The 20,602-nt window shown below is 38.1% G+C and overlaps 1 protein-coding gene across 1 annotated transcript; it reads right to left on the reverse strand.

Annotated features, from left to right (window-relative positions):
• Positions 1 to 9,894: 9,894 nt before the first annotated feature.
• On the reverse strand, positions 9,895 to 12,895 carry LOC111947445 (uncharacterized). Its single transcript, XM_023954967.2, has 5 exons — positions 12,809 to 12,895; positions 11,291 to 11,468; positions 11,053 to 11,200; positions 10,786 to 10,895; positions 9,895 to 10,466 (listed from the first exon to the last, which is right to left on the reverse strand). Exons 2-5 carry the CDS (start codon positions 11,447 to 11,449, stop codon positions 10,179 to 10,181), a joined length of 705 nt encoding a protein of 234 aa, XP_023810735.1. The 5' UTR covers positions 11,450 to 11,468; positions 12,809 to 12,895; the 3' UTR covers positions 9,895 to 10,178.
• Between the last annotated feature and the right edge of the window lie 7,707 nt (positions 12,896 to 20,602).

Consider the following 20,602-nt stretch of genomic DNA (forward strand, 5'->3'; position numbering starts at 1 on the left):
ACAGATTCAGACACATACTCACGTACGGCGTCGAATACTCTCCAAGTAATGTGACCTCATGCCAAGTGGCTCTTTCAAAGCATCTGTTCCTAATGGTGTGTCTCACAGTTTGCACTGCTTCCTACTTGCCTCCTTTCCACTCCACTTCCCATCTATATCTATCTGTTCTTTGACATTCCGCCCCTTCCCAAAAATTGGCTCACTCAATCAGCATCTCATCTCACATCCTCACGTTGCGCTTTCTCAGTCAGTTAAGTATTTTAAAGCTTTTCTTTTCTTTTTTTTTACTGGAAGTGATTATAATTGACTATTTTCCAGCAGTGGTGCATTGGAAAATGAGGACAGTTTCTTTATTTTTTTTCCTACTTGAAAATCCTCTCCGGTTTCCTGACTTTTTAAATTTGCAGATTTTTCTCTTAATGGTAGATATAAGAATAATGCTTTTCCATCATTTACCAAAGCCAGCTAAAATTAAAAGGTCAATAACTCCCTGAGAAAGTGTAGGCCAACAGGTTTCCACCTGCAGGTGTCTGCACATTTTTATCTAAAGAATATTAATGTTTGCTTAATCAGGACAGTATTTTTATCAACCAGGGCTAATGAGTGCCTAAGGAAGTGTGCCATGTCATCAGTGGGTTGGAGCCTCCAGTCCTCCACCGAGAGTCAGCAGCATTTAGATAAATCAAAAGCCACTTAAGGCTGTAAATATGTGCCTCTTCCTTCCCACGTTACCTGAGTTCTTACAGATTTTGCAAGGGGGTTTGGGTTTGTATGAGTCTGTCTGCAGAGCTCCTTAGAGGAGCACTTCTCAATTTTTAATAACTTTAATTTTAAAGACTTGTTCTCTGCTTGACCTCTGAACCAGTAAATACAACAATTTAGCTTTGTGAATCAAGCACATGCTCAAACATTGATGAAAAAGGAGCCCATAAGCTTCCAACTTTACCTCCAGAATAATTGAACGCTTGCTTTCCACAATTCTCTGGTCCTAAAGTGGAGCTCATCATGTTCCGTCATTGACTCAACAGTGTGGAAAACTCAATTTAAGATAGATTACACTTTTACAGCATTACTCAACTGAACATGCGCAGAAGGACCTTGACCAGAGTCATTCTAGTCTTGTGTTTATCTCACCCAGAGAACCTTTAGGTTTTAACTTTCTAAGTGTGTCAAAGTACCAATATTTCACTACATTGAGGATGTAAACAAGTTTTGTAGGCTGGAGATAGGTTTAGACTGGCATTTAAATATCATATGTCTAGGTGTTGGCAGGCTTTTACTGTATCATCACCGTGATCAGTGATGCAGGGCAAAACATGATGTTCTGTCTCGTATTCAAAGTGAAAAGAGAGCCTTGTCGTGTTCCCCCCGTGAATTTAATAAATAAACCTTAACAACAAGGACCACTAAAATATGTTACCTCCATGTTGGCCAAAACAAACATCTGCTTATCTTATTTTATTTATTCAGAATTTTAAATACTTGTTCATCTTGTGGGGCTGCACATACCTATCAGAGAGTAACAAACCCATTTAACTCCACTATTTTAATACTCCAATTAGAGCTGAAGAACACAAACACACACTTAACTGGAAAGGTTAAACCATGCCAAGAAAATAGTCAATTATAATCACTTTGAAATAAGGTTTTGAATAGAAAGCAAACACTAATCATAGAGTAAATGTAGAACTAATGCTGTAAGAAAATGAAACATGATTAGATTTTCTTTTGTTTGTTTAGAATCAGTGAGATCAGTGGTGTAAATAGTTTATTTTTAACAACAAAATAGTCAAAGTCCTGTTATTTTCTAAAATAACTTTTTTTCAACATTCAGAATTTGGTCCTGATGATGAACATAATTTAGCAATCATAAATTATATGATTTATGATTGCATTTATGTAAAAAATGTGAACAGACCTTTTAGATGAACAGTTTAGCAAAAACATGGTGCTCTGGTGTCCTAGCCGTGGTTAAACAGACATGTGCTGCAATGTCATTGATTGTTTATTAATTTAGCAGGATTGGGCATGGAAACTGCTTAAATGTTGATCTCTTTCTCTCTCTTTCTCTTTCTCTTTCTTTTTCTCTCTCTCTCTCTCTCTCTTTCTCTCTATATAAATATATAATATATATATATATATATATATATATATATATATATATATATATATATATATATATATATATATATATATATATATATATATATATCACCAGAATATATATTTTGGGTCAAGAATAGACCATTAAATTTTCGTCAATAAAGTTGTGAGTGTGCCTATGGTCTAGTGTGTGGAGCCAAAAGCTCTCTATCCTTTGTTCATCCTTTGCTGTGAGATTCCAGTAGTTGTTTCTGTGCTGCTCATGGTAACAGTTCACACTTCAATTGCTCAACTTGATGGCTAAGAAAGAAAACTGTATGAGTTAATCTTTCAGCTTCCACAAACAAATGTTCAGAGATGTTGATTTGATAAAATGATCAGATGTTTTTATTTCTCTTTTTTTGGCTCATGTTGACTTCAACAAGCTCCTACCACCTACCAGTACATGATTTTCGCATTCTTTTTGATCTGTTTTTCTTGTACAAAAGACTCAGGCAACTACTGGTTCACCCAAAAAACAAGATTGAGCAAAACAAGAAATGCAATGTCATTCATGAAATACCAGGTCATACCTGCAACAAAACATACATCGGAGAAACAGGATGCGCCTTCATCACAAGAAAAACAGAACATCAAAAAGGGTGTGAAAATGAAACAAGTAAAATACTGACAAGAGCCAGACGACAACAGGCAGTTCAAGAAAATATGAAATCAGCCATAACGAACCACTGCAAACAAGAAAACCACATCAATGACTGGGAAAAGGCCAAAGTCCTCCGTACTAAAGACAACAGACACTGCAGATGAATCATAGAGGCGGTGGAGATACGAAAGCGAGCCCAGACCTCTATGAACCAGGATGAGGGAGCCTTCCTGCTCTCTCATACCTGGAGCAACATCCTCCAGCAAAAAACGGACATCAAGGGGCGGCGTCACTTGTCAAAGTCTGACAGGTGACCACGCCTCAGTCACAACTATCTGTTTTTAACCCTTGTGCTATCTTAGATTACCCCACCCTTACATTGACGTGTTCTCTCTACCATGACAAAGGTGGATAAAGGTGGAAAGATTTCATGTAATCCATGGACACCAGTGAAGATCACAAATCATTGAAGAAAATAGGTTCACTGTCTAGTGGGTCTAGATGACCCAACTCCCAATGTTAAAGTGCCTAGGATAGCACAAGAGTTAAAGACGTCACACATTACCACCTGATGACGACTCTGACAAAGGGGGAAGGTGTTCCGCCGAAACACGTAAGGAACGTTTGACAAAAACAAACCCTGTCTGAAAAAAAAATAATGTAAGAACTCAGTTTAAATTTTTAGACACAATGAACTTTATTGAATTTCTTTGGTCTGAATTTTGATGCAAAGCTGTTTTAGCTTCGAGTGTGTTGCAGGTCGAGGTCAGAGTGACTTCAAATGGTATTTTCTGCTCATAAGAGTGTGCAGCAGCTGGAGGAATATGGGATGGCTGTATAGTGCCTTTTATTATTGGACAAAGAACAGTGGTAATTTGCTTTCATCATAAAGTGAGAAAAAGTTCCAAAGACCTTTTATTGTTACTGGTTGTCCTGGAAACACTTAAAATTATCCGCCAAAAGGAAAAGTCTTGTCCTTCTTCTCTTATTTTCCAAAAAAACTCAGTTGTTTTTGTCATGCTACACTCATGGCCGTCATAAATGTGCCACCTGTTTTTGGTGCATGCCAGTACACTTTTACCTTGGATGTTGCCAACTTGGCATGACTCATTCAACTCCTCCCACTACAGTATCTTCTTACCAGTGTCATGAGTGCAACTAATGCTTCTGATTTTGCTGCTAACACAAGGCATATATCATACAGAAAGACATGAGACTTGTGCATCAAAGCAAAATTAAGTATCTTGTACTTTTTTCACGATTCAATCGAGAAAAAAAGCAGACGTTGACCAAAATTGCAAATATCTTATCAACTGTCTTCACACTTTCAAATGATGTCATGAGTTACTACTAAAAACAAATATGAATAAGAAAAATAATGCATTTAGAACATTAAGAAATTATTATCTTTTACGACACTCCAATTCGAACTTTCTTTTTTTTAAAACTGGCTTGTTTAGACAAGAAATACTGGCTTGTTTTAATTCAAATGTATGTAATTTTAAATTTTAAAGTTTATTCAAATGTATTTATGTAATTGACTGGAACATTCTAAATGCAAAAGATCAAGTCATCTTTGAATGTGACAATGCCTGAAGGAATAGACAAAAATAGCATTGACTGAAAACACTTCAGCAGATTCTCCTCAGTGTCTACATTTCCTCATCGCGGTGCCAAAACCTAATCTTCATTTTTCTCAACAATGTCAGAATCATAAAACAGATTCAGACAGATTTTTGGGGACGAGCAGGAGTACAGGGGGGTCATCTCTGACTTTACGGGCTGGTGTGAAAATAACAACTTGCTGCTTAACACCAGCAAAACAAAAGAGCTGGTTCTGGACTTCAGGAGGTCCTCACAACCACACACACCGGTGAACATCCAGAGTTCAGACATCGAGATTGTGGACACTTTTAAGTACCTGGGTGTTCACCTTAATAACAGACTGGACTGGTCCAATAACACGGATGCTCTGTACAGGAAGGGTCAGAGTCGCCTTCACCTGCTGAGGAGACTGAGATGGTTCGGCGTGTGCAGACAGCTGCTTAGGACCTTTTGTGACTCTGTGGTGGTCTCAGTGGTCCTTTATGGAGTTGTGTGCTGGGCAGGGGGCAGTGCAGGCAGAGACTTGAAGAGGCTTAACAAACTGGTTAGGAAGGCCGGCTCTGTCCTGGGCTGCACACTGGGGTCCATGGAGGAGGTGGCGGACAGGAGGATTTTGGCTAAGCTAACATCCATCATGGGTACCCCCCTGCACCAAACTTTAGAGGCGCTGACCAGCTCCTTCAGCATGAGACTGTTGCACCTAAAGTGCAAGAAGTAGAGCTACTGCAGGTCCTTCCTCCCCACAGCCATCAGACTGTACAACACTGTGTTAAAATGACACTCCACATACCCACAGGTGTTTTCTTCTTTCACACACTCATTTATTTATTACAAACTGTTTGCAGTCGTTGTTATTTTTCAGTTGTTTTCATGTTCTTTAACAGGTTTTTTTCTGTGTATTTTTGTTTTTATTTATTTTCTGTTTAAATTTACTTTATCACTTTATCACTTTACGCTCTGTGAATCCCACTTTTTTTTGCTGTTTGTATTTGTGGATGTCTTCTTATACTGCTGCTGATGACAAGAAAATTTCCCCATTGTGGGATAAATAAAGTTTTATCTATCTATCTAATTCACATTGCTATAGTTGACGGATGTTCAGAGGAACAGTGAATGCATCTGTAAAATGATGCTGAGGTTTGAGCTGTCAAGAAGAAGGCATAAAATAAGACCAACAAGGATGTAGTCAAGGAGGACATGAGGATTGCTGGTGTGTACAAGAGGGATACAGAGGAAATGATTAGGTCATAGCAAACTAGCAAAAAACAAAGCATACATTTTGTTTTGTTTTTAGAATCTATAAACTTGATTGGAAAATATGTCTTAAATGACTTTTCACGTACCCAAAGGGGCTAAACAAATGCCTAGTTTTGTAAATTGTGGATTGGCCTCTTTAGGTTTTGAATACTTTTGGTGCTTCTGGTTCCCCTTTGGCCTATCCAGCCCTGCACATGGATGATATTATGCTCCTGAGATTTTGTCCTACTTCAACCTCATGCCTCTGCAACAGTGAACAGAAGTGACTAATGTTAATCAGCCTGTTTGCACAAACTCATGCAATCTCACTTTTTTTCTAGGTCTTTTCAATTGATCCTCAAACTAAATTTCCATCTATGAATCTGCTGAATCCCCTTCCAGGTTACAGGGTTGCTGGAACCTGTCCCAGTTACTAGGGCAGTGAAACTGGGTACATCTTGGACAAGTCACCAGTCTGTTGCAGGGCCACATGATAACATACGCACATTCACACGAAGAGACAATTTTTAAATCTCCAATTATGAAATATGTTTTTGGACTGTGGGTGGAAACCAGAGCAAACCCAAGCATGCATAGGGAGACCATGCAATTGTCTGTGTAGAGTTTGCATGGTCCAGGTCCCAACTGGGATTCAAATCAGGACCTTCTCGCTGTGAGCACTAACTATGCAACCCACAACTAAGTTTAAGTGTGTTTTAAAGCTGGTGCCCAGCAGCGTTAAGATTTTGCTTAAATCTAAGATGTCAATTTTGAAAAAAAAAACACATGCAAATCTGTTAATGAAGCCAAATTGAGACAAAAACATTGAGGTTTGCTTACTTTTTTGCCCTTTGATATCAATCATTCCCCATACTATTGTTTTATGTGGTCCATGTCGAAAATTCTGCTTGGAATTTCAAAGAAGCCATATCTGACATTTATCTATGCAAAACATTATTCACGAAACTAAACTGAATTCATACTAATTTGAAGACATGTTGTTTTAAAGCATTTCAGACAAAAGGCTTATCTTGTAAAGTGTATTTTAAGTTTAGTAGATAATAGTAGTGATTTGGGTTCTCTGAACAGATTTCTTCCAAATATTGAAAAAATGAATGATTACTTTTCTTTTGAGCACGCTCAGTCACTCAAATTTGCTGAGCTGCCAAAGGCATTTTCCAGCATCAGTGGCCTGTGTGTGTCTGCAGCCAGCAGGGTTTAAAATAGGTCTTTGGAAACTGATCATGATGCTGAGCAGCAGTAAAAACCATGCAGTTCATATTACAACCAAAGCACAACTCAAGAATCATGAGATATACTGTGGACATGTAGCTTAAAGTCATTTAAGGTATTATATTTAGTTATAAAAGTAATATCTGATTAAAAAATGACCAAAATAACAAACTTACATTTTTTTTTACTGGTTTGCTACATTAAATTAGTTGTTGCCACTAGATGGCATTGTTACACTTTATTGTTTTGCAATATCGTCGCAGGACAGCTTTTGTCAAAATGTTAATCAACATCTTGCAAGTGCACAGACAACAGACACAACAGACATAGCGATACAGCAGCCTCAAGAGGCAGCTTCATTATTATCTGTTCTGGTAAAAAAATACCCACCACCCTCCTTATAAAATATGATATAAAGAACAATGACTTTGTTAGTAGCATCAGCCAACATACTAGAGACTGAAGGTGGCTTTGAAGAACAACCTATAAGGCATCAAAAGAAAAGATGAAGTCTGCTTGTTTGAATATATCTATATTTATTTTATATTGTTTTACTCATAAAACTGTCAAATGGTTAATAAAAGTGCCAAACTTTCGCAAAAGTCATGCAAACATGCATGAGTATTGCATCGACTTTAAGTCTAAAACTGCACATAGTTTAAAAGTTGTAAATGTTTATGTAATGATGCGTAAGTCCAGCAAAAATGGCTCAACCCAACCCAGTACTACTCTTGTGTACGGGATGATGGACTGTGCATTTCAAATTTATCAAAGCCACAATTTCTATTTTAATGCTAAGAGCAAGAAACACAGGAAACTATAAATGACTCGTAAAAATTGCTACTTTGTTTAACAAATAAAGGATTTTGTTTAAACTAGACAACATATGACTACCGGTATATAATGCTGGTTGGGGTTAGTTTTCTGTTTGATACTCTAACTGGAGTCCGAACTGTAGCTAGTTAGTTTTATCCTCTTGCAGTTTTTTGTTGTTATACTTTTGTTATTTCATGGCACAGTCTTTCTTTGCATTTACAATTGAATTATAGGTGTATGTTATATGTTGAAATATCTGTTTACCTATAAAAAATTAAATCAGGCTTTATAAAAATATTACTTTAAACTAAAACTGTTTTTAATTAACTTCAAAACATTTAGAGACAAGGTCTGCTGTACTGTCTTAATTTTCCATTTAATATGGCTTTAAGGAATTTGATGTGACCTTTTCAGAGAGACTATTTTTTTCTGAAGTCATTTTTCAAAGCACTAGTCTTCAAAGCAATGGTTCAGAATGTAATAAATCTGCAAGTGAAATTATTTTTCTAATGACTTGGATGAATTCTTCCTTTCACCTCAATGTCTGATCTAACAAAGGATTATTTATATCAGCAATGTAAAAAAAACTAATGTTCTTTGCAAAAATAATTAGCATATCACTTTTTCTCTGAGAAAATAATTTGAAACATCAAAGGAACAAATGGCTTTTTTATAAAAGGAGTCCTTGAAGAGAAATAATTGTATTCAGATTTTTACATGCATTATAGAAATCTAGAACCTCTTTCAGTAACACATATTTCCAGGAATACACAAGCTTTCAGGTACATGGTAAAACAAATGTTATAAATGCTATTATATTACTGCATTTTATAATGCTTCTGCAAGATTTACAGCATTCTTTTTTGTTTATAGCAATTTGGAATTTCTTTGTAACCTTGAGTCAACCAAAAAAATGGAAATTTCATATAATCGAGAATTTTTTTGGTTGAAATTTGATAGTTGGCTGCAGTACAGCTGTATTTAATCAAATAGAAGCATTACTGATTGAGCCACATTAATTGTATGCTTTTAATTAATAAATTATGAAAGATGACACTTTAAAACTAATGAAGACATGTTATAATTATCGAAGGCAAACCTGATTACTTTATAAATATTTAAACCAAAAAAAAAATACCCATCTATCTTTGTAACCCGCTGGTTCCCTTTTGAGGTTGCGGGTTCACCGGAGCACATCCCAGCTACTGTTGGGCAAGGGCGGGTACACCCTGGACAGGTTACCGGTCTGTTGCACGCCCACACACTCACACCTACGGACAATTTAGCATCACGGGTGCATGTTCCTTAGTCACATGCTGCGGGTTTTTGTCTAGAGAGGAAGGGCTGCATCTTAGGAGCAGCACAGGTGTGTCTCGTAGTTTTTTTAGGCTCATGCAGCCAACGTAAGTGACGTTAGTAAAACAAACGAACTTGGGAGTATTTCAGGTAGGCAACTCAAACAGTGCGTTTCCCTGGTTACTCCTGCCTGTGGGCGGTTCAGTCTAATCAACTCTCCTGTTCAGAGTCCTACTTGAGTTCCATTTGTGTGGTCCAATCCCTCTTCATCCATTTCCGCGACCTCTGCTTTCGTCACCCCACCTTCCTCCCCGGCTTCCACCTATGAGCTCCGTTACGGGTAGTTTTATCACCCTAAGTTTTCTATGGAGATCTTTGTTTTATGTATCTGAACGGAGCCTTCTGCCAAACTAAAAGAAATATGAAAATAAATCTTCTTTACTGCATGAGTTGTCTGACTGAAATGTAATTGTAGAATTGTGGTGCTTGTGGTAAGTTTATTCTGAAGTATTTTAGGAGCAATGTACACTGCAAAAATTGACTGTCTAAATACAAGAAATTTAGACTTATTTTTAGATTATATTGTCTTAAAACAAGTGAAATTATCTGCCAGTGGGGTAAGATAATTTCACTTGATAAGATATCTTAAAATAAGAAAAAATATCTTGGCTTTTAGAAAGAGAGAAACAACTCAAAATTAGTAGTAAAATACTCATTTCAAGCACTATTTTTTAGGTAAAAAAGTCTCAAAACTAGTTTATAAATTCTTCTTTGACAGTTGTTTATTACTCACTTTGAGTAAAAAGGCCCTTAAAACTAGATAACCGTAAGAAGATATGCTTTTAATTCAAGAGTTATTATACTAGAATTAAGACTTATTGCTAGCTGAATTAAAGCTAGTATTGTGTAATTACTAGCTTTTGTAGCTCAAACCAAGACAAGAAAAATACAAGCATACAGGATTAGTATACTTAACAATATTTATTTATATTGCTTTTTTCAAAATTGCTTTGAATACACTGTTAACATAGAATACTTCTGCTTCTACAAATACAAAGAACTGCTTGAAGCATTTCAACATAAAATTTAACAGGTTTACAGCTAAATCTTAATGAACGCTGATGCAGGCCATACTAGTAAATAATCTGAGGTTAAGAGAAATAAGAAACAGAGTGTCTCTGGTTAACATCACCAAACAAGGCATTCATTTCTCACTGTGAGAGCTCTACCACTCAGTAAAAACGTTTCACTCTGCCAAAACTTTTTTTATGAACTTGTGGTGTCCCGCTCGTGAATATTGTCCTTCAATATTTCTGTCTGACTGACAAAGTAGGGTTGCCACAAACTTGGGATGGGTAAGATGGAAGGTGTAGTGGTAAGCCAACAGATAAAACAACCTATGGCCAAGATCTTCTTTGGCAAAGGTGGTGATGGGAGTTGCTCCACTTGCCACGAGACAGCAGGACCCATCAAAGAGCAACACCGGGCTGGAGAAAGATCTCTTCTCCAGGTATTTGGCAGGATCATCTGTTGGCTAAAGATAAAAATTATTAGGGTAAAACAGTTTATGTTGTAACTTTTACTAAAAATGTTTTGTTAGTAATAATGAAACATCACTAGGGTCGTATTTGCCATTTTGAAAATTAATATAATGTTTGTAGATGCTTGTATTTAGGCTTTTTAGGTGTCATTAACACCATTTTGCATATCTAGTGGCAGAAAAAAAAAACAGAAATAAATGCTGGGATCCTCACATTATTCCTTCCAGTCTCTACCCACAGTTATTACAGACCATCAGAGACAAACAAAAATCAAGCACAAAATCAAAGTTTCAAATGGGAACAAAAACTCACCTCTAGAACATGCAGCAATGCTTCACTAGCATGTGCCAGTTTCTTAAGGGGTGAAGTTGGAGATGGGAAAAGCGTTGGGAGTGCTCTGAAGAGTGCAACGTTGTGTTCAACTAAAATAGAACAATATAATAGAATAACTCAGTTATTAACTTCATTTTCAGCTTAATGTTGAGTTTACATTAAATTGAATATCAGTTTGCATAATAACGCAATTCTGACCAACACCTCTGAAAACATTATGGAAAAAAAGACAGTAAAATGAGTTACCTCCACTTAAGTTCATGGGAGGCTTCAACACTTTTTTCCAAACTCTGTAAAACTGCACTAGTGAGCAGAAGTCTTCCCATCTGTCCTGTACTTGACATCTGAATTTGCCGTTTCCCATATCCTGGATCCACCGTAGCTCCTCCATCACCTAAAACACAAGTAACATACAAAAATGCCTCCTTTGTAAAGATGGGCGGTGGGGGGAACAACCAATCAAAAACACAAGTAAATTGCTTACATGATGAAGCTCCTTGAAACATGGATATGCCTCCAGAATCTTTGTAGGTCTATCATCTTCTTTTAGGACATCACTTTCAATGAAGGCTTTTCTTGACTGAAATCCGAGGTCAAGGATCTGGCAGACAGCATCTTGGTTTGGTTTTGGTTCTCTATACATCTATCGAGGCTATCCGTTTCTGCCAAAATGAAAAATAAAAATCATTGAAGATATCAGACATATTCTGAATTATACAATGGGTTTTAGCCGACATGAACTGTTATACTTCCATTATTTATTAGAGCAACATAAATGAGAAAGCATCTTACACTGCTGTATATAAAAGCTTGTTTACAATGTAAATGTAAACAACAATAGCTGTAATGTCTCAATATCAACAATATCAATATCCAATGGTATAAGGATAATTAAGGTGGGTCAAAAAAATAATAAAAGGTAAAGCATTTTAAGTGATCACATAGAGGGCATAATTTTATTCCTGAAGGAAACAGCAAAACAACAACATATTTGCGATCTGAATCAAAGATACGAGTTCTTAGTGTCATAACCTTCTCATAACTTGTCTAATCCAAGTAAGGGAGGTATCATTGCAAAGCTAGTCAGAGAACTACATGAATTAAGGTTGATATCAAATCCATTTTTACTTCATTATCAACAAATTATAAGTAATTACGAATATAACCAAAAAGATTGTACAGTTCAATTAAGCTAAACAGATGCTGTGAGGCAGAGTAAACACTGAAATCTTCTTCATGGCATATATAATGTTTATAAAATGATCCATTTAGCTGACCAAAAAAACCTTTGGAAACAGATATCCTATTTACACTATTTTCCTTTTACATTTTAACTTTTCAAGTTAATAAATAAGAGAGATTCCAGACTCGTTTCCTGGGTTTGAACTATCATGTGGCTCTATGTGTAAAAATACTTTGAAGTACTTTTAAAAGTCATTATTGATTTTTATAAAAAAATCAAACAATAATAAAACTGCTGTTTTATTTATTTATTATTTTATACCACAATCCAATAGTATTTCATTAAGCTACGGTTGCTCCTTTATGTTTGTAGACATTGGTTGCAGCCGATCAGTTTACTCAAAACCTGTCACATGACCTCATGTCCCAGCATTCACTTCTTGGACGGAGCCTTGCAAACGGGGGGAACAGCACCTGCTCGCTTTTGATTACTGATTAAATTTCCGGGAGGTGAAGATAACTACAACAAAAAATATTAGCCTGCATGCATAGTACGCACCGATCTAGTGACGCTCATTCATAAAACGGAGAAAACACTGCAGCCTCGCGTTCCTCTAAATGGAAGAAATTCTGGTGGCTAAGCTAGGTCATACGAACATGCCTAGAAGAGACGGAATGCCGCTCTGCTACTGGCTGCCTCGTCACACTTGACGACTAGCTTGGATACCTAGCTGTCATTAGGCTTCGGGTAACAATATTTGTTCACATTGAGTGAAGTAATAATATTTAATAAAATAAAAATAGTCTCAGAAAAACTTACCGAACAGGCTATCAGAAGGGTCTGGTTCAAAGTGGCTGCTGCTTTTCCCTCTCTTTCCAACCGTCAGGACAGGCGCAACCAAATGACTTTAGGAGGGTGGGGGTGAGAGGGTTACCGCAAAACATGTACCTTTGTCCACAAAGTTGTATGATGTAATTAGAAGATATTATACACACTACTTTAAAACTCACCTCTATTATTGTTGTATGGTAATACTAGGGAAAATAAATTTTGTGTTATTTATGAAACCCTCCCGTCCCCCCATTCCCTTCTTAGCTGGTATTGACCGCAGGAGGAAAAGGAGTACCGTATGTTCATGTTATTTCAGACTTTGAGATAGTCTAGATTGTTTTTGCACCCGTTTTACCAATGCAGAGCGCATTAAGACTTACAAATCTGATTGAACAGCATCTGAAACGATTTAAGCCATTGTTTCCTTAGAAAACTAATTCCTAAGCAACACTGCCTTTGCATCTCCCTGTTAAAATTATTTATCTTGGTTGTTTAGACATATGTGTATTATGTTTGAGTCAAAGCACATTTTTTAAACAATGGTCATCTAAACTAAACTTCAGAAATGTCTGTTAATCACTTGTCAACCATAATCAGCTTTTTGAATGCTGTCAAAATGATATCAGCACAGAGCATCCCATATATTTTTACATGAGAAGGAGTTGGGCCTTGTCTCAGAAATAATTAATTTGGAACACATTACAGGAAAGATTGGAAGGTTTTGTGACAGTTGTGTTCTGTTACTGATTTGCACAAGGGTTATCCCTTTTTCTATCTATCTTAGATGACCCCCCCCCCCTTCCATTGACATGTTCTCCCTACCATGAAAAAGGTGGAAAGATTTCATGTTATCCATGGACACCAGTGAAGATCAAAAATCATTGAAGAAAAAAGGTTCAGAGCACCGTCTAGTGGGTCTAGATGACCCAACTCCTAATGTTAAAGTGCCTAGGATAGCACAAGGGTTACAGAACAGGTATAGCAATATTACTTTTCTTAACAGCTTTGTTGCTGTTGCAGTGTTCAAGTCCACATGTTACTAGGTCTTGAAACAAGTCTTTACAGCTAAAAGTGGTCACAAAATAAAAATTCAAGCCTCTGCGAGTAATTTATCTTGTTGTACATGTAAAATGACTAATTTTAGCCTTTATAAAACTAAGTAAGAAATAAAAGACTAATAATCTTGTAACAAGATTAATAATCTAATGAATTCTTCTCTTGCATAGTAAATTATTCTTAAAACAAGTTTTAAATGATTATTGGACTAAATTTAAGATTATAATTCTAGGTTAGAAACTTCATTTTTGCAGTGTAAGTTGCATGTACTCACGACATTCTGAGTATGCTGTTGTACGGTGTCTTAAGCGGTCCTCCAGTTGTTAGTGAGGTGCACACACTGGCTCCTTACAGACCATGGGCAAATGCTGCACACACAAGGTGTGCACATGACATAAAAGTGCCCGTAGGACGCCCATATTATGCCTACACAAACTACACTCTGAATGTCTATTTCCTGAATTGTAACCATCAGACTGCACGCAAGGAGCAACTTTTACTTAAACAGCACTAGAGGCTCCCTGCACTCCATTCGTCATCTCTGAGTTTCATTTCGTTCTTACTTACTCTTATGTGTGGCTTAAGTGTTCACTACAACCTGTTGTCCGCTGCATGCCCGTAAAATAAAAATAAAAAAGCGCAGTAACATTTTTGCCTTACAGCCTCACCAATCTTAAATTTTTGTATTGGTAATTTCCTTCCCCATACAGATTTGCTCATTTTTCACCAACAGACAGCCTGTTTCCACATGTTAGGGCAGTTGTGACTAAGACTTAACCTACAAAGTATGTTTTTGTACTGTGGGAGTACCCAGAAAATAGGAAAGCATGGAGTGCATGAGGAAATGAAAACTCTACACAGAAAGGTGCCATATGGAATTTGAAGGGCCATCTTGCTGTGAGTCAAGAGCCCTAAACACTGTGCCACTACGCAGCCCTCATTGAAAAACCTCTGTCTGAATTATGATGTCTTTAATCTATTGTCCTACCTTTGCTAATGCTAGTCTTCTTTTATGTGTTACAGTAAATTTTAATATTTGGGTAGGAAAAATTCACTGAGAAAATGACTAATCAAAAATGATGCTCCTAACACAATAAAGCTATGATGAAATAGATGATTTGAGGATATATGCTTTCTATTAATCTTTTTGTAGCAGATTTGTAGTAGATTTAAAGTTAAAAAAAGCATTTAAATACATACAGTATTATATTATTCCTCAGCTAAACCTGACCAACACAAGTCTTCTAATCTACAATAAGATTGCTCAAGCTTCACTTGTGGAAGGTTGTTTTAAGCTTTTTTTTAATGAAATTCTGGAAACTTATATTGTTAAGTAAATAAAAAGTGCATTGCCTGAAGTCACAAGACCATGATTGATTGTGTTTATCAGTTGTTATAATGTCTGAAAATACCTCGCTTAAGTTTCTGAATCAGTTTCATAAATCCAAATTTGTGTAATGCATTCCTTTTGTAGGGGATATATTGTGTGTGTGTGTTTTAAACCTTTTTAGCTCTTGGATTTCCCAGATTGGCAAGAACACTTGGCCCTTTATCAAAAGTATAGCAATGTATAACAGTTCTTAAGGTTTGTTGTTCTTTCAAAAAACCTCATACACAGTGACAGACTAAGATCTTTTTAACTTAAAAAGAGGATATTGCTTTGTAAAAGATAAAAAAAAGTTGTTGCAAGAATTAGTGCAAGGAGATAAAAAGGTGCAAAAATTAAAAACAAGTGTCAGTCATTCACACTTTGCCCTTCTTTTTATATATAAATGACTAAAACAATCTAAGATAACAATATAACAATAGAAGACAGAATCTTTTGAAAAAAATAATAAAAAGAATGAGCAATATCATGAGACTTGGTTGAGAGATTAATTAATGTTGGGTCATCTAGACCCACTAGACAGTGCTCTGAACATTTTTTCTTCATTGATTTGCGATCTTCACTGGTGTCCAATCTTTTCACCTTTATTCACCTTTGTCATGGTAGGGAGAACAAGTCAATGCAAGGGTGGGGTCATCTAAGATAGCACAAGGGTTAAACAAATACATGTTTACAAAAAACTTCTAAAAACTGAAGTCATATGTAAGTTAGGTTTGAGAGGAACAGCTGTAATACAATGCAAAAAAGAAAAAAGAAAACAAAATAAAAATATGGCCAGTGTTATTCAGTATGTTTGATAAAAAATAGCTATCTAATAGCCATTAAGAAAACTTGCATATCATACTGATGTATTTATTGATTGTTTAAACATTCTTCTTAGTGCAGCGAAGCATGAGGCAATCCAAAATCAGACAATGTTTTTCCAGTCAAATATAATACCTGCCTTATTGTTTGTTTGTTTGTTTTTTTTAACTATTATTTAGTGCCACTCTTTTCCTTCGAGCTCGTTTCTCTGTCTGATCGCCGGGTTTTCAGTTTATATCACAGACGACCATAAGTACCAACACAAGAAAAATGCCAGGAAAAGCAGTGATATGTCACACCATGTCTTGCTGTTATATATCTTTCCATCCTAAGCAACATAACTCATCCTTATAGGAGCTGTTTGAGTAACGCTACCATGAACAGAGCAATAACTGCACAGCCATGATGACAAACAGGGCCTTTTGGTTGGGATCTACGGTATTTGTTATAAAGAAAAAAAAAAGAATAAAAACATAAAAAACGAAAGTACCTTTGGAAGCTTCACTTTTGGTCTTGTGAACTCATTACTTTACTTTAACTAGCTTTGGTTGAACTATGACTGTGCTTTGTCTTTTATAAATCTAATATAAAGTCAACATGGTAAAATATCTTTCCAGGATGCCACCAATGCATCTCCAAGTTAGAAATATATCACAAAAAAGTATTGGAAATGACTGTGTGGGTCTACAAGTGTTACTACGTACTACGAAAGGATGCTTATAACGCTAACTGAGATAAGCATAATTTAAGAGCTGAATTAAATGAAAAGGAAAGCCTGTCAGTTTAAAGACATTTGATCATTTACATGGTAAGAACTCTAGGAAACTGCAAAAGTACAAATATTTAGAACAAAAATGAATAAATAAATTCAACTACATTAATAATAAATCAAAGTTTATTTCTGTGGTTCTTTACAAGAGTTTAGGCTCAAAGTGCAAAACAAGAGCAATGACAGAAAAAAAAATAGAACAGAAATAGAACTGTGAACAGTGGCATATTTAATCAAACACCAAACTCTAAATGAAAATGTTTTGAGTTTGTTTTTGAGTCAGTGATAGTCCAAATTGCAATGAGCAGGGTTTCAGAGCTCTGTTGAATTTGTCCTTCCCTAGATGAAGATGATCCAAGGCAATTAACTGCTCCAAAAATACATTTAAAAATACTGTGAACCACAGAAGAGAATGGAGAACTAGGTGATACAATGTTTTTTTTGAGTATTTGCCAGTAACCAAGCTACAGTGTTTTGGAAAAACTGCAAGCAATGATGGCCATCTCAGGTCATTCCAGCATAAAAGCCATCATAATAGTTAAGGCAGATCTCGTCAAAACATTTCTAAAGTGCACTTGATCTGGTACTGATTGGTGGATAGATTAATGAGTCATCTGCATACAGGTGAAAAAAGCATAAAATCAGGACTAATTGATCTATGCGGCAGCATGTACTGGGGAAATAGTGCAGGTCCCAAGATTGATCCCAGTGGACCAACAGTGGTCAGAGAGTGGAAGAGGAGGAAGATAATCAATTACGACAGAGAGGTTCCTATTGACAAATAGCTCTGAAACCATTTCAGTAATAAACCAGTTTCAGTCTACATCAGCTGTCTGATGTAGCAAATGTGTTCCCTATCTTCTATTTAGCCATTTTACACAAAAAATGCATGAATTTTCTAGACTCATAATAAGGGTGTGTCAAACTCACACAGGGGCCTAAGTTAAAAACACGCTGTTATGGTTGCCCTCTAGTGGTGTTTCTTTTGGTTGCATTTCTGGCATGTTAGCTGTGGTCCCTCACTAATTGATCACAGCTGCCTGCAATCATGTTGCTTCCTATTTAAGTTCTGTTCTCTCTGTGTTTTGTGTTGGAGCATCTTCTCTGTTTGGGTCTGGTTGGTTCAAGTAAAAGCTTAAAACTTTATGGATTTGTTTGAGTCTTCCTGCTTCTGGGTTTATCCTCTCTGACCAGCCGTAACATTATGCTCCAACCATGTTAAACCCAGCGGGAAGTATGGAGAACAGAAACTTACCCCAGCCATCTGCAGATCTGGGCTCTGCTGCTCTGTACCAAGAACTGCAGGGATATAAAGCCGGATTACAGACACTCCGTGACCGTCTTTCGACATTAGAGCACATTTCCTCATCTTCCGACCAGATCCAGCTGGGATCTCCTGAGTCATTTGATGGGACAGCTGAGGATTGTGAAGCATTTTTGTCCTCCTGTCGGCTCCATTTTGTGTTTAGACCAAGTGAGTTCCCCTCTGAGCAGAGCAAAGTGGTTTTTGCTCTGAGTTTCCTGACCGGTCGGGCCAAGCGCTGGGGTTTGGCAGAGTGGGACAGACGTGCCGAGTTTTGCAGCTCGTTTCGAGTTTTCTCCTCTCACCTGCTCTCAGTGTTCAATCCGACCACGCCCCACCGAACAGCCGCCGCGGAGCTTGTCCGTCTCCAGCAAGGCTCTCGTAGTGTCATGGATTACGCGGTGGAATTCCGGACTTTGGCCGCCAGCACCCGCTGGTCGGACGAAGCACTGGTGGACGTTTTCCTTCAGGGTCTCTCCTGCGCACTCAAAGACGAGCTGGCGGCGAGGGAGGTACCAGACGAGCTGGAGAAGCTGATCGACTTGGCAGTTCGCATTGATCAAAGAATGAGGGAGCGAGGACGTGCAGAGGTCCACGCTGCAGAGGCCCACGCTGCAGGTGCCCCTTCTGCATTCCCCCCGCGTTCAGGACCTCTCTCCCCAGCTGAACGAAGGAGGCGTATGGAGGCGGGGCTTTGTTTGTACTGTGGACAGTCCGGGCATTTCCTCCGGAACTGTTTGGGACGCCCTGAGTATATGAGGGATCTGGTGAGTCGTGTTTCCTCCTTTACCCCACCATCACGGCCATCCTTAAAGGTCCTAGTGACTCATGCAGGAGCAAGGGAGGAGTTCGAGACCCTGATCGACTCCGGTTCTGATGGTAATTTGATTTCACAAGACTTTGTGAACAAACTGTCCATTCCTGTCGAGCCTCTGTCTACTGTGTTGTTAATTCATGCCATAAATGGCTCAATCACGTACAGAATTTATGCACGTACTGTAAATATAAATGTGACTGTCTCAGGTAACCACAATGAACTCATGTGGTTTTATGTGGTGGACTCTTTGAAGCCCCCGATTATTTTAGGTTTTCCTTGGTTGTGTGAACATAATCCTCACATTGACTGGGTTTCCGGACGTGTATTGTCCTGGAGTTCCTTTTGCATGTTAAATTGTTTGGTTGCGGCAGCTGTACGATCTTCTATTGATGGGCAACCGCTTCCTGAACCTCTAGACCTACGTATGGTTCCTTCTGAATATCATGACCTGAGTGTGGTATTCAGTAAGGTTCGTGCCAAGTCCCTGCCTCCCCACCGCCCCTATGACTGTGCAATAGACCTCCTTCCAGGGACTCAACCACCTAAAGGTCACATCTACCCTGTGTCTCTACCTGAACGGGAGGCCATGGAGGAGTATCTACAGGAGAGTCTTCAGGCTGGAATCATCCGTCCCTCCTCCTCTCCAGCAGGGGCTGCGTTCTTTTTCGTGGGAAAGCAGGACGGAGGACTACGACCTTGCATTGATTACAGGGGGTTGAATAACATTACTGTCCGGAACACTTACCCCCTCCCTCTGTTACAGTCCGCTTTTGATCTGGTTAAGGGGTCCCAGATCTTCACTAAACTAGACCTGCGGAGTGCATACCATCTGGTTCGCATACGGGAGGAGGATGAATGGAAAACTACATTTAACACTCCCAGTGGTCATTTCGAGTACCTTGTTATGCCCTTTGGACTTACAAATGCTCCCGCAGTTTTTCAGTGTCTTATTAATGACGTACTCAAGGACATGATTAACAGATTTGTGTTTGTATACCTTGACGATATTTTAGTTTTTTCCCCAGACCTTAACACCCACGTGCAGCACGTCAGAGCCGTTTTACAACGCCTCCTCGAGAATCAGCTGTATTGCAAGGCAGAGAAATGTGAGTTCCACACTACTCGGACTAAGTTTCTCGGGCATGTGATAACCCCAGGGTCTGTTCAGATGGACAATGCCAAGGTTAAAGCTGTTCTTGAGTGGCCAGTTCCTTCTGGACGAAAGCAGTTCCAGCGCTTCCTGGGGTTTGCCAATTTTTACAGGCGTTTCATCCGAGGTTTCAGTGGCGTGGCTGCACCTCTTCACAGACTCACCTCGGCTAAGGTACGTTTTGTCTGGGATGAGGGAGCTGATAAAGCGTTTGACGGGCTAAAAAGACGTTTCTCTGCAGCCCCTATCCTGACTCAGCCAGACACCTCTAAACAATTCATTGTGGAGGTAGATGCGTCTGAGTCTGGGGTGGGGGCTGTTTTGTCCCAGAGGGCGTCTGATAACAAAGTCCATCCCTGCGCGTATTTCTCCTGCAAGCTCACTCCTGCAGAGAGAAACTACGACATAGGGAACAGAGAGCTGCTAGCTGTGAAGTTAGCCTTGGAGGAGTGGCGTCACCTGTTGGAGGGGTCTGATCAACCGTTTCTAGTTTGGA

This window comes from Oryzias latipes, chromosome 5, assembly GCF_053564925.1.
Source record: "Oryzias latipes strain Hd-rR chromosome 5, Olatipes_Hd-rR_3.1".
Taxonomy (NCBI): domain Eukaryota; kingdom Metazoa; phylum Chordata; class Actinopteri; order Beloniformes; family Adrianichthyidae; genus Oryzias; species Oryzias latipes.

What these genes read in the sequence shown, in the direction of transcription:
- LOC111947445 (XM_023954967.2), bottom strand. Translation starts at nt 11,449, where the DNA reads ATGTATAGAGAACCAAAACCAAACCAAGATGCTGTCTGCCAGATCCTT. An exon ending in GTTTCAAGGAGCTTCATCAT is followed by an intron (nt 11,201 to 11,290) that starts GTAAGCAATTTA and finishes CTTGTGTTTTAG; the next exon opens with GTGATGGAGGAGCTACGGTG. An exon ending in TCCCATGAACTTAAGTGGAG is followed by an intron (nt 10,896 to 11,052) that starts GTAACTCATTTT and finishes GTTCTATTTTAG; the next exon opens with TTGAACACAACGTTGCACTC.